The sequence below is a fragment of the Gossypium arboreum genome, chromosome 9 (genome assembly GCF_025698485.1).
Source record: "Gossypium arboreum isolate Shixiya-1 chromosome 9, ASM2569848v2, whole genome shotgun sequence".
Lineage (NCBI taxonomy): Eukaryota > Viridiplantae > Streptophyta > Magnoliopsida > Malvales > Malvaceae > Gossypium > Gossypium arboreum.
In genome coordinates, this window is record NC_069078.1 from 143,547 (window position 1) to 157,952 (window position 14,406).

The 14,406-nt window shown below is 34.5% G+C and overlaps 2 protein-coding genes and 1 long non-coding RNA gene across 4 annotated transcripts; 2 read left to right on the forward strand and 1 right to left on the reverse strand.

Moving 5' to 3' along the window:
- Positions 1–743: 743 nt before the first annotated feature.
- On the forward strand, positions 744–1,617 carry LOC108454745 (uncharacterized). The gene is made up of 2 exons (XR_008270562.1): positions 744–1,202; positions 1,328–1,617. It is a non-coding gene; the product is annotated as an uncharacterized LOC108454745 (long non-coding RNA).
- A 1,170-nt stretch (positions 1,618–2,787) lies between these two features.
- LOC128279220 (ABC transporter G family member 10-like) lies at positions 2,788–4,835 on the forward strand. 2 transcript variants are annotated; one of them, XM_053018668.1, is made up of 2 exons: positions 2,788–4,605; positions 4,660–4,835. In XM_053018668.1, exons 1-2 carry the CDS (start codon positions 2,982–2,984, stop codon positions 4,791–4,793), a joined length of 1,758 nt encoding a protein of 585 aa, XP_052874628.1. In that variant the 5' UTR covers positions 2,788–2,981; the 3' UTR covers positions 4,794–4,835. The 2 variants fall into 2 exon arrangements, with proteins under 2 accessions (XP_052874628.1, XP_052874627.1); XM_053018667.1 differs by having other exon boundaries at positions 2,788–4,835.
- Positions 4,836–7,670: 2,835 nt separating this feature from the next.
- On the reverse strand, positions 7,671–11,143 carry LOC108454415 (uncharacterized). The gene is made up of 7 exons (XM_017752869.2): positions 10,652–11,143; positions 10,261–10,502; positions 9,830–9,926; positions 8,819–9,002; positions 8,637–8,718; positions 8,030–8,099; positions 7,671–7,952 (listed from the first exon to the last, which is right to left on the reverse strand). Exons 1-7 carry the CDS (start codon positions 11,060–11,062, stop codon positions 7,881–7,883), a joined length of 1,158 nt encoding a protein of 385 aa, XP_017608358.1. The 5' UTR covers positions 11,063–11,143; the 3' UTR covers positions 7,671–7,880.
- Between the last annotated feature and the right edge of the window lie 3,263 nt (positions 11,144–14,406).

Genomic DNA, 14,406 nt, shown 5'->3' on the forward strand with positions numbered 1-14,406 from the left:
TTGATGGGAATTATGTCCGATGTATCGATTGGATTGAAGACTTGGCTCGTGTGCTGGATAAAAAGGCCATTTCTGACTTTATCACCGTCCTATGGAATGTCTGGAATAGTAGAAATAACTATGTTTTTCGTGGAGAGGAGGAAGAAGCCAAATAACTTAGGAGAGAGCTGCGACTTTGAGTCATGACTTCTGCATCTTTAATTTGCTGGAGAAACCTATGCTGCCTAGACCTGTTATGAAGAAAGCGTGAAGGAAACCAATACGAGGGTAGTTAAAATTAATTTTGACGCTGCTATTACTGGAAAAAAGATGAGTTATGGACTTGTGGCCAAGGATCACGATGATTTTGTACTTGGCGGACGGATAGGCATTATGGAGAAAGAAATGCAGATTGAGTGGGCCGAATTGCTAGCGCTTGAAAAAAGTATTAATTTTGCTTGGTCAAAAAGTTGGTCAAAGCTGGATTTTGAAACTGATTGCGTCAGCCTTGTTAATCGTTTTAATAGAAGGAATGCTGATTTAACAACTATGGGCCATCGCATCCAGGATATGTACAAAATGATGGAATCTTTTTGTTGTTTCAATTTTAGTTGGGCTCTTAGGTGTTGTAGTCAAGTAGCAGACTTTCTTTGTACTTGGGCTATGACCAAAAATTGTACCATGGTTTTTAACATGGACTATTCGTCAGATATCCATGATCTTGTTTTAAATTATGCAATAAATTGATGTTGACCCTCGGGTTTTTTTATTAAAAAAAAGAATATTGAAAAGTGTGCTTTCAGTGTGCAGGTTGGTAGATTCTTGGGTTTCATGATCTCAAAAAGGGGAATATAGGTGAACCCGAAAAAGATCCGTGCTATCTTGGAAATGTCTCCTCTACGAACAGTGAATGACATCCGACGCCTCACAAGTAGAGTAGTAGCGCTCAACAGGTTCATATCCAGAACAGATAAATGCCTCCCTTTCTTCAAGGCCTTGAGAACCTCCTTTTCATTGACTAAAGAGTGTCAAACAGCCTTTGAAGAACTGAAATTGCACCTTACCTCCCCACCGCTTTTGAAGTCGCTGTAGGTGGGAGAAACCCTTTATTTGCATCTTGCTACCTCAGAGGAGATAGCTACGGTAGTATTGGTCAGAGCAGAGAGTGCTTGCCAATTTCTAGTGTACTACATCAGCAAAGTACTCCAGAACGGTGAATTGAGGTATTCAAACATAGAAAAATGTATCTTTGCTTCTATTGTTGCAGCTTACAAACTACGTTTGTACTTCCAAACTCATTCTGTTTTCGTCATGACTAATCAACCTATAAATGACGTATTGTCCAAAGTCGATACCTCAGGAAGGGTGACAAATGGAGCATTGAATTGGCTGAATTTGGAGTGGAGTTCGCCCCGAGAACAGCAATAAAGGGGTAGGTATTAGCTGACTTCATGGTTGAGTGTTCTTTCGAGAAGCTTATTGGCCTAGCAAATAATACAACTTATAACTTGAAATACTAGATAATGAACATTTTATGAAGTTAAATGTGTATGTTATTGACAATTTCATGTGAATATTGGCAAACACCAGTAATTCAATTCGTTATTTATATAATGATACATAATAATTTTTACTTTATTCTAAGATCTCTTTTCCATTTTTTGTACGCAACCTAGTAGTTAGCCCACTTTAAGAAGGTCTACATACAGCTGATAACTCGAAAAGCTAGTTAGTTTATGTTAACGGCTTTGCAGGCAAGACGAGGTCGAGAGCAAGGGTACTCCTGATCAATCCTAGTGGCAATGAGTGGCAGTATGGACTATCTTTTGGGTTTCAAATGTCCAACAACATCGCAGAGTATTAAGCTTTGATATCGAGACTGCAGCTAGCACACCAACTAAGAGTAAAGGATCTTGTCATCCATACAAATTCATAATTGGTGGCGAAGCAAATGAATGGTGAGTACGAGGTAAAAGAAGCAGTGTTGAAGAAATATCATTCAGTTGCAACTCAATTGCTCACAGGATTTGATAAAGCACAAATAAAGCAACTACCAATGAGTGATAACACGCATGCAAACACTATCCAAATTAGCTTCCTCTGTTGTTATTGAGCAAAGAGGGAAAATCCTGTTCGAGTACAAGGATGCCCACATACTCGAACTACATATAACCTCTTCCCACCCGTAAATAGGAAGATAAACATACTTTAGCGTATTCGAACCCACATCCTCTTATTTTGGCTACAATACTGATACTAAATAAGCTAAAACTCAATTAACACTTTTTAAAAATATTAGATATTATTAAAATATTATAAATTTTTTATAAAATTATAAAAAGAATTATAAAAAAGATTATATAAATTATTAAAAGAAATAAATATCATTAAAAACTTAATTTTTATTGCCCTTTTAAAATTTTATAAATTTTTATCATTTTAATGATTTATATATGATTTTATATAATTTCTAACTAATAATTAAGTCTATATCTATCACACTAGTCATCTCATTTTCATTTTTTATGTCAACTGTCTCATTAATTATCACATCATCACTTAATAGTTCGGTAGGTGTTTTGACAAAAAATCGTATTTTAGAAGCTTAATTAATTGCTAATTTTTTTATTAAATTTGAATTAAAATTTGAATTATTATAAAAGAGTTTTTTTTTAATATTTAAGAAAAAAATTATTTTCCTCGTGTGAGTTTCTCTGGTAAGTAGAAGTAATGGCAATCTTAGCTGCATCCATCGGAAATACCAAAATCCCATTTAACGCCTTTGAGAGATATTGTAACTGCAGCTTTCAGGTCACATGGACAATGGTGCTTGGGTGATGTAACACACGGTATACTTCACCTGCCAAATGTTGAAAATTTCAAAGCCCTCTACATTGCAATGAAAATGATATAAAGAGTTGCAGACTGGTGAATCTGTCGTATCAATATCAGCTTTGCGCCTAGCGAGTTGGAAGCATAGCCCTTCTTTCCGTGCCTTCAAAATGGAACTACCCATAAAAGCACTGGATTGTAGAGATACCGAAATCCATTACACAATAAAAGCCATGAACCTTTCCTACTGGTTATCTCGGCGGTTTGATGACTTCAAGTGGTTTTTGTGGAAAGAGGCAACTGCTAGTAAATGCATTTTAAAAAAAGTGAATTGTGAAGCTAGACCTGGTGAAATCTTGGCAATTGCCGGTCCGAGTGGAGCTGGCAAGACAACATTGTTGGAAGTGCTAGCAGGGATGATCCCACTGAGTAGACTTTCTGGTAATGTTCTTGTAAATAACGAAGCAATGGATCCCGGACACTTCCGAAGGGTATCAGGTTATGTCACACAAGACCAACTTCTCTTCCCGCTTCTAACAGTTGAAGAAACACTCATGTATAGCGCTCGTCTCAGGTTGCATGATGGGCAGCAGCACAACAAGGCTGCTTTCAGAGTAAAAGAGTTACTCAAGGAACTTGGACTAGAGGAAGTTGCCAATGTTAGAATTGGTGAGGAATCTAATCGTGGTATTTCAGGTGGACAGAAACGTAGAGTATCAATCGGGGTCGACCTAGTTCATGATCCGACTGTTCTTTTGATTGATGAACCAACATCAGGGTTGGACTCTGCATCTGCCTTTCATGTGGTATCGTTGTTGAAATCTATGGCTACTAAACAAGGCAAAACAATTGTTTTAACTGTCCATCAACCTGGTTTCCGAATTCTCGAGCTGTTTGATCGAATTTTGTTGTTATCAAATGGAACCGTTATTCATCATGGGACCTTGCATCTCCTCGAACAACGTCTCCAATTTGCAGGTCATTCCATTCCTTGCCATGTTAATGTTTTGGAGTTTGCCATTGAAGTGACACAAGATTTGGTCGTAAGCACCGAAGAAAGTGAAGATTGTGAAGATATTAGAAGAAATCTTCAATTCAGTAATGTCAAAGAAAACAATATCTGTTATGCCAATCCTCTGTTCATGGAGGTTCTGATATTATGTCAGAGATTTTCTAATAACATATATAGGACAAAACAGCTTTTCATAGCAAGAACAATACAAGCTCTAGCTGCTGGGATTGTGCTTGGCACAATATTTATGAACGCAGGTAATGGTTCTATGAGATCTAAGCTACAAACTCAAATTGGGTTTTTCGCCTTCAGTCTCACCTTCTTGCTCTCATCCACAACGGAAGGCTTACCAATTTATCTACAAGAGAGAAGAATTTTAATGAAAGAAACCTCAAGGGGAGCTTATAGAGTCTCTTCTTATGTCATATCAAACACAATGGTATTCATGCCTTTCCTGTTATTTGTGGCTCTGCTGTACACCTTCCCTGTATACTGGCTAGTAGGATTGAGGAGGGAAATCAATGCTTTTCTTTACTTCTCATTGGTGGTCTGGTTAGTGGTTCTAATGTCAAATTCATTTGTAGCATGTTTTAGTGCACTTGTTCCAAATTTCATCATGGGAACATCTTTGATCGCCGGCCTCGTAGGATCTTTTTTTCTATTTTCAGGCTATTTCATATCAAAAGAAGATATACCTAAGTATTGGATTTTCATGCACTACTTGAGTTTGTTCAAGTATCCCTTTGAGTGTTTTATGTTAAATGAGTATGGAGGAGAGAAGGGTCAAAAGAGATGCTTGAAGATTGTCGAAGGGCAGTGTTATCTCAATGGTGAAGGGTTTTTGAAGCAGCAAGGTCTCAATGAGTCACAGAAATGGAGTAACATTGTTGTCATGTTGAGTTTCATTGTTGGGTACAGATTTTTAAGCATTTTGCTTTTGAGTTACAGGTCCTGTAGAACAAAATGTTGACTAGCTGCTTCTATCCTGCTTTTCTATTTCACATTATACAAACCCTTTTATCATAATTACCATTAGTTTCATTATGCATACTTGAGTTTAGCTCTTTAAAAGTGCAATAAATGAACAGGACTCACTCAATCCAAGCAGTTGAAATTTCCTATATCAGTTGGTCACAGTTCTATAGTATTAGCTAATAGTGAGAGAGGATGATGGCAGGGTGCAACAGAAAGGGGTGATTATTGCAGGAGAAACCTGTGGGGAAAGAACAATTCTGATGCTGATGTGTTATAAAAAATGGGTCACAATGCAAAAGATATAGTATCAGTGTTGTGTAGGAGAATAGTTGTAGGGCATTATGTGGCAACTATCTTTTTATTCCAATTACATGTGATATGTAGTTAGCAATACTGCATAAAGTGATCAACAACTTGATTTTTTATAGTTGATTTATGGGTTTTATCCATGTATTATGCGAAGAGATCATGCTGTATTTTTTCTCAAGTTCCATACTACCATTCTACTTTTGGTTTCATTAGTCTAGAGGTATTCTTGTAGAATTAAGTATAATATTAATATATTTTATAGTTGTCAAAACCTAGCTCGAAATATGGGTCTAAAATTTTACCAAAACCTATCTAAACTTATAAATTACTAATAGAGGCCCATATTATTTTTAAAAATTTTAAAATGTATGTTTATATTTATTATAGTTTTATATATATCCATATTTAACTTTTTTAATTTTTATGTTATATTATTATAGATTTAATTGTTGTGTTATAAATTATATTATATATAAAAATAATATAACAAATTTAGAAAATGAGCTGGGTTGAATTGAGTCAAGATTGAACCTTGAATTTTTAAGGCCTGAGTCTAACTCATATTTTAAACTAGTCTATTTTTTTTTTGTCCAACTCATTTTCAGGCATAATATTTTTGTCAAAATCCTTTCAACCCGTTAACAAGTCAAATTATGACTGATGTTAAAAATGAAAAGATATTTTTAATTCAGACGACAAAAATAAAGATTCTTTCTTGTTTTCATTCTCTTTGAAACAATATATTTGAGTCAATAATTAAGTTTAAATTTAGATTTGAATGTAGTTATTTATAATTATATATTTATGACATGTTTGAGTATCCACTAAACCCATCGAATCTTCCATGCACATTTTTCTTCTTTTAGGATCAAATTTCCCATAAAATTAGCAGCCACTTCTTTTTCTTTCCTTTGGAATTTTTCCTACTTGATTGGACAAATATCCTAAATCAACATTCAACTCAACTCATAGCCCACACCTTTTAAAGATCATTATTTTTAAAAAAAAAATTAATAATTAATAATATAATTTTATAATTTTCTTTTTTTTTTCAACAATTTTATAAATTTTCTTGAGCAAAGATATTAATTAATGCTAGTATGGTTCTACCAACAAGTGGTTGGAAGAAGTGAAAGTAAAATTCCTCAAATATTTAGATCAAGTTCAAATTATGGAATCAATATTATTAGAAGGACTTTACCTGAATACCACATCGGCCCAAAGAGTACTTCGTAAAATGAATGAAAAAACCTGTAGTTATACCAAAAGAAAAAAAAAACCACTACTATGGTTCCTACACATTTTGGATTAAGCTAAACAAAAATAAAACTACGCATTACATCAATATGGCTATGCATCATTGAAGGATATTTAGTAAGTCCTACCACTCTTGAGAAACAAATTGTATACCTGCAAGATAAGAGATAGCTAACAATTTAGTCTCTTTTTGACGAGCCAGAGGTCCTCTTCCTGCTTGAGGATATCCATATAGTCTTTGGCCAGTGTTTGTTGGAGCTTGATTAGGAATTCATTGGGATCATTAGCAAAGGCTCTTTGAACACCATTGATACAAGCAAAGATTTTATTCTTTTTGCTAAACACATTGCCAAAACTAATTCGGTTCCAATCCCTCAAGAAACTGGTGAAGTCTCTGATCGTGTTTACAAGAGGGTTGGTTGTGTCATTCCAAAAGTTATCCACAATCCCAGGGAAATCTGGGTGGTCAAGCCACATTCTTTCAAACTTGAACATCCGAGTCCTTTGTTGCCATTGAGGATTAGAAAAAGAGATAAGAAGGGCACAGTGGTCAGATCTGACAGGGTAAATGAATGACTGATGCTTTAGGGAACATGAGTTTCCATTGGTTATTGTCGAAGGCATAATCTAACCTTTCTTGGATAAGTTGACTTAACTCTCTTAGGTTTGAACATGTGAAGCGGGGTCCCTTGAAGCCCAGGTCAAAGAGGTTACAATCATTTAAGCAATCAGCCATTAATCTTCTAGGGGATGAAGGAAGGCCTCCATTTTTATCCTCGATAGTGAGAATATCATTGAAATCCCAGGTGATTAGCCAGGGCATGCTACATTCCTAAGGTTTTCCCAAAAAAATCTACGTTCTCTAAACCTAGGGCTAGCATATACATCAGTAATTAACCAGTGACAGTTGGAGGAGTGTACCTTAACAATTGCATGCAATTCTTGCTCCGTCTTCCAGAGCTCTTCAATTGCTGATTTTATCCATTAATTATCTTCAGTATTTACCTCACAATAGCCTTCATAAACAAGTTCCTCAACAGCTTGAAATACTCTCTTGAATAAATCTGACATATATCTCTAAAAAATAACACTTCAATCACCCAGATAAAAGACTTTCATACTTATCAAACAGCCCTGAGACTTAGTATCTAAGTCGACTCATACTTCTGTTTTGTCAAATATGCCACACTCAAGTGGACCGAATTTAGCTTAACCAAATCTGTACAAGGCCAAACACAATGGCCCAAGAAGTAAAACAGGTTTGTTATAATAGAACATGGAACGAGCAGGTCAAAAACCCCAACAATTAACAAATTTTCCATCATCACTTCTTTCCATCCTTCATACTAAGCAAAACCTTAGTTTGATACAGCTTTTGCGTTGATGTACAAAGTAGTTTAAATTTTGTGCCTGACCCTTGCCATCTTGCCCAAGTTTTGTTACATGAAAAACCGGACATCAAATTCCAGAATTTAGATTTATACAGGGATCTTAACAGTGGCTATTCAAATAAAAGTCATTCAGATGGTCTATTTAAACTTGAATTCTCACTCTCCATGGAGATAATACAAGCAAGCCTATCATAAACCTGTAATCAATTTAGAAAAATCAATCCTTTTTCCAAAAAGTTATTCAAATTTAAGTGTATAATACTGCATCACATACCTCAGAAAGCTGCTGACTACTCTTCCAATTCCCTTCACGCTCTTGTTTATTCGTAGACGATGAGTCATACCTACACAGTGTGTCAGACAGCTAGTTAAAGACAGCCATATGCATATGATTATAACTTCTAAATTGGAATTGCTTTGCAAGCTGGTTATAAAGACTAAAAATCTAGAATTAGATGAGGATAAATGTTACATGCCCAATTGCAAGGTAGGGGACAAGGATCTCACATAGGCTAGCTTTTGGGGGGTGGTTCTTCAAGGGTCTATATCAATTGGTATTAGAACCAGCCATCATGTTTCTCAGTTGCAATTGTGTGGCAGGTGGTGACGTCGGTAATCCAATATTCGCTTGGGGCTAGATCAAGCTAGCACAAAGCCAGCCCACCTTGTGGGCATTAGGATTGCGGAGTGTGGTAGACTGCTATGTGCCCAAGTATTGGACTTGGATCCCACGAAATTTCATTGTTAGGTTTATGTGGACCTAGGCTCTCCAATCTCAACAGCTAGCTTTTAGGGTGTGGTTTTCCAAAGGTCCATATCAATAAATATGACGAAATTTGTATCTACATTTCTTTCATGCAAATGACTCAATTCATACTTACCATTCTCGTGGAATACCAGCTTCATCTCGAGCTGAGTAATTAAATGGCCCTTTCAACTCCAAATTATACTCTTGTAATAACTCTGCACGGTTTCTCAAAGAAATACATAAGATATTGCAAAGCCTGAATGGAATTGAATTTGAACACAAAACCTGTCTTGAAGTGATAAAATGCTACTAAACCTTTAAATGTGGAGCATGGAGCACGATTCATTTTATGACAGATGAACATAAACCAGTATACGCCAACAGCTACATGTGCAATTTCCTCTTCAGCAATCCTAGCGACAATGGTAGATGTCCTGTGATCCCCAAAGCCCACCATTTTTTTGACCAGGCGTGGGCCAGCATCAAGACCCCTAGCCTCCTATATCCGTAAAAACAAGTACTTAAATTTCCAAACCAAACTAAAATAACACAAATTGGAAAATATATGGGTATATAAGAGGAAGGATCAACTGGATGAACTGCAATTTTTACTCTTTTCTAAATTTAGAAACAAATATAATAACACAGATATCAGAATCCTGCAGAGAATGGCTAATGCATTTAAAACAAAATGGTCTGACTAGCACCATGACATTGACTTGCGAAGCATAGCAGAAAAAAGGTTCTATAAACTCAAAAATAATAGCCAAGCTAGATTACTGGACTGGTAATAAAAAACCTAGGTAACTGGAATTTGGAAGCAACTTTTATGCATATGACCTGACATTGAAATGGTTAAATTTAAACTTAAAGGAAGCAAGAGCAATCTTGATTTCAGATGATCAATTTTTTTAAGCTTCAACTTCGACCAAGACTAGATCATAAATGGTTCTTTAGGAAATGTCCTGAATTTGACTTGAGCCTATTAAGGCATTAGATTGGACATGAGAAACTACAGGTGCAAAAACTTGAAAACTGAGTTAATCTAGGTTTATGGAACTTCCAATGAAATGTCCTCAACTATAGTGCTATGAAAATCTCAGACTGGAGTGAAATCTAATCCACCTAAATCACTACTCAAAGATGGGTGCTGTGAAATGTTCAAGTTAGATGAAAAGCAGTAGGATATGCAGGCTGGGCAATTACATTTTGAGCAATTGCATTTTACAGAGAAAAGAACTCAAGATTTACTTTCATGAAATCATAAAGTACTTTAAGGAAGCTTCTATTTCAAGAATTAAAAGTTGGTCAACAGTAAAAGATCACCTGTACTAATGGGATGGCAGCCATACGTGCAGCAACATTATCTGATGATTTCTCACATTCTCTCCAAAGTAAGTTATGAGCAGGCATATCTCCATAACTAGATAAAGGAAAAAGAAAAAAAAAAAACAATCACATGGAAGTGCATACGATGAGTGTAAATTAGTTAAGGTGAGCCAATTCATGGCATATTTTGGTTCTTCAAACACAAATGCTAGTTATTTATCATGTGAAAAGACAAGCAGAAATAACATATCTACACTGAAAAGGAAAGGATTGTACATGGAAATAGAGCTTTATTAATGATTAACAAGGTACAACCTAAGTGTAAGAGAATGCATATGTTGATAATAAGTCAAGGGAAAAGAGATTAAAGTCGTTTAAACAAGGAAATAGCAAATTAACACACTGCAGAAAGCGAGAACTCTACTTACTTGAAACCAATCTCAGCAAGCCTTTGTGAACACCAAGCAAAATGACGGCTTTCATCATCAGCAACATGAGCAAAGTCAGCAAAGAATTTGTCCCCAAGAATATGATAGAAGGGTGAAAATCGTACAACAGTATCCCATGCCAAATCAATTGCATTTAACTCCACATGAGCCAGGTTGTGAAGCAGATAAGCATTAAGAGGCAGGCCAGAGGTTTTAGGGTCTGGAATCTCCTTTGGAGAAACCTGCATTTCAGGAAAACGACTAAAAATAATCACTTTTCACCTAACAATAGCAACTCCCAAATGAATAATTGATCACAAAGATGAATTACACATTCTATTTATACAGAAACTCCAATTCCATGCGGTATAAGTTTGAATGGGAAACAAACCAATTGAGGGTTAGTAGGGCGAGCAGGTCGAGAAGGAGGCTGGCAGAGCCCAATGGGCAGACCCTCATTGCGCCACCTGGAGAAAGCCAAATGAGAGAGCTTGGATTTAGTAAGGGGGTCACTGGTAGAGAGAACCAGAGAACCAAGCTCTGCGAGAGAGGAACCAAAAGCTTCAAGGGCGACCGGTGTGTTGGGGACTTCAGTGTTGGACAGAGGTTGAGGGCCACTGGTTCCCAAAAATCGGTCCTCGTTCAGTGGGCTCTCTCTCCAGCTTTGGAGACCAGACCAAGGAGAGAATTGCGAAGAAGAAGAAGAAGAAGAAGAAGAAGAAGAAAAGCAAAACCGAAGCTTGGTAAAGTGAAAATGGGTAGGAAGATGTGAGAACCTCAGCTTGGGGGTGAGAAGCACCATGGTTCTGATTTTAAGAAGGAACTGGTATCCTCGTTTCTGAAATTAAGATTGAGATAATTTTGTATCACTTTTAAAATTTTTAACAATATAATTTTATAATTTGTAGATGTTTTAGGTTAATTTATTTATAACAATTATGTAATTAGATTTTTACCAAAAATTACATCATATTTTCTTCTAAGTAATATATTTGATTGCTTAAAAAAACAAATGTAAATTAAAATAATATTTACTTCATTGTATTTATTATTAAAACTTCATTCTAAAAATGGAAATCATTCTAAATATAACTATAAAAAGAATTATGTTAAGATTGATATATGATTTTAGAACAAGACATATATAGTCCATATACTAGTTCTCATTCGTGCATAGTGAATGCATTTGGTCTTCTAGGGAAGAGTTGGGGACGATGGATGCCAACAAATTATTCTTTTTTTGTGCAATCAAGTGGTTTGAGTATTCATCCAAACAGCAAAGTAAGCATGCTTGAAGGAATCCTTGAAATGCCTGTGTCCACAACCATTTATGAGCGATGGACTCTCATTGCTTTGCTACGGACCACAAAGGTATGCATCAATTCCCGCACAATTCAAGATGCAGGTGTGGAACTGACTCACCAAAAATTTATGGTGGAAGGGGAGGCTATTAAAGTTATCACATCACAGGCTTAACATGTCTAATATTGGGCCATCGTTTAGCAAGAATGTTCCAATCCTGTGTTTTCCAACATGGCAATCAAACTGCTGGCCAAGCATGTTTCTTCTTATATTGAGGATGTTTACTGGATGCAAAATTATCCACAAATTTGTAATCATTATTTCTTAAGTAATGAAATGCATGTTTTCTTCAACCAAAACAATATCCAATAATTCACTTATACTTGTCGCCAAAAATCTTTATATATATATATATATATATATATTTTTTTTTTTTTAAGGATAAAATTTCCTTGTGGAAATAAAGTGCAACATAGAATACAAGGTAAAACCATTGTAGAGTTAAGAGTTAAACTTGGATATCTTTGTATTAAGAGATAGATTGCATTCATTTTTCTACAAAAAAATAGATAAATTAGTCCTTATATGTTAAATGAAAGAGTAAATTGATCATTCTGTTAATGGTTAATATATATAAAGGTACTTGAACTTGATAACTTATACATACTTGGTACTTGAGCCTTTATTGAATCTAGCTGGTTCCTAAACTTGGCAATAGTAAAACAAGTTGATACCTTTTTTAGTACCTCACTAACACCATTAAATATGTTGACATGGTGCTATTGTGGCACTAAAAACTAATTGTATGGTGACACGTGGTAGTCTTATATTTTGACATGTGGCAAAAAGATGTACTTTTAAAAATAAACTTTAAATATTTTATTTTTAAATTAAACCTTGCGTCAAAATATAAGGCTGACACGTTTTACCATTCTATTAGTCGACAGTGTCATGTTAGAATATTTAACGGTGTTAGTCAAGTACCTAAAAAAAAAAAGAAATAAATTAGCTTACAGTTATTAAGTTTAAGTACTGATTAGGTTCAAAAAAGGTTTAGGTAGCAGGTAAGCATAATAGTTGTCTAGGTACCTTTATATATATATATATATATATATATATATATATATATTAACTCTTCATTAAATATTATATCAATTTATACATTTAAAAATTAGTTTTTATATGTTAGAATGTGGTACATGTGAGACACCACTTTTACTTGTCTCGATTATTCTATCAATAACGCTAGTTTTAACAATAAAATGAATAAATTTTTAACATAAAGTATTAATTTACTTTTTATCCAATACATAATAACTATTTTTTTAAATAAAAAAATCGAACTACTAAAGGACCTCCATAATACAAAATCAATTAAGTACAATAGACTTTTTTGGAGTTCAAACCAAAATAGGCCCAAGTCCAATGTTGCCATATGGACGGAACTTAACATAATTCATCCTACACGTTTTTCTTAAAATTTTTTTAATAGATAATAAGATTAATTAAGATAAAATTGTAGTGATAATATTAAATATTATAGTGATTAATTAAAATTAGTTGTGAGATATATTTATGGTAATGAATATATGATAATTTATTTGTAATGGTTTTTTTTTAAGTCTGGGAATGCGAGCTTCATTTATCTCATTACTAGGAGGTTCCCAACCAATTTAATAAAACAACCTTCTATATCTTCTCATTCATCAGCATTATAAAGACATATGTGCTTTTTAGTAGGTATAATTCCAACCATCAAGTATAGTTAACTTAGCAATTCAACTTCCTTCCATGATTCGACATCTAACTACCGAATTTCATTGAATACAAATTATAATTGTTCATGCTACTAAGTAGTTTTTTGTTTAGTTGTAGCTTATAACAAACAACTATAATAGAAATATTAAATAATGAACATAAACAAATGTTTATACAATTTAGATTTAATCCTACGTTCGTAGCATCTTATCTATGAAAAAAAAATTATTATAAATTCACGATACAGAACGTGATTTAAATTCAACCAATCTCTCACACATTGTAGCTTCAGTTGCAATATCTCATTATAAAATGACATCGAAAATTGCTAAAGGTAATATAAGCAAATTTGTTGCCTAATGAGATGAGTTGCAACTGAGTTTGCAATAAATTGCACCAATATTCTTAATTAAGATATTTAATGACATTAAAAGAAAAATAAAATTTAGTTTTAATTATCGATACTAATGGATGAAATTTGATGGTACAAATTAATGCAAGTGCATTTCATAACACAGTAACATTTTTGTAGCGGTACTTTATTTCCTTTGCTAAAAAAGATAAAAAATTAGTCTTTATACGTTAGATCAAAGAGCAAAGTAATCTTTCCGATAGAAATTCCATCCATTTCTACTTTTAAAAATTGGTCATTGTAAGTTAGCATGAGGTACACGTGATACATCGTGTTTAACTGTCTGGTTATTTAGTCAATTGCACCAATTTTTAATAGTAGAATGGATTGAATTTTTAATAGAAAAGAAAAATTTACTCTTTAATCTAACGTATATAAACTAATTTACAGGAGCAAATCAGAAATGGTGCTGCGGATCTGGTCCACCTGGTGAGACTCTATCAGAAGCGGATACATGTGTTGAATTGTTTTCATAACGTTTAAGTTGGTGAAGATCAAAACCTAACTTAAGTAAAAGAAGCTGCTTGCTGTGCATGTGTGTCTCCGGTATCTTGAGAATACGTGCGTCGCAACTCATGTGGAGCATGAAGAACAAGATAAGAAATGCGATGGAAGTTGAGGCAAGAGTCGAGGATTTAGGCATATTGTAGTAGCGGAGGAAGGTAAGGAATTGG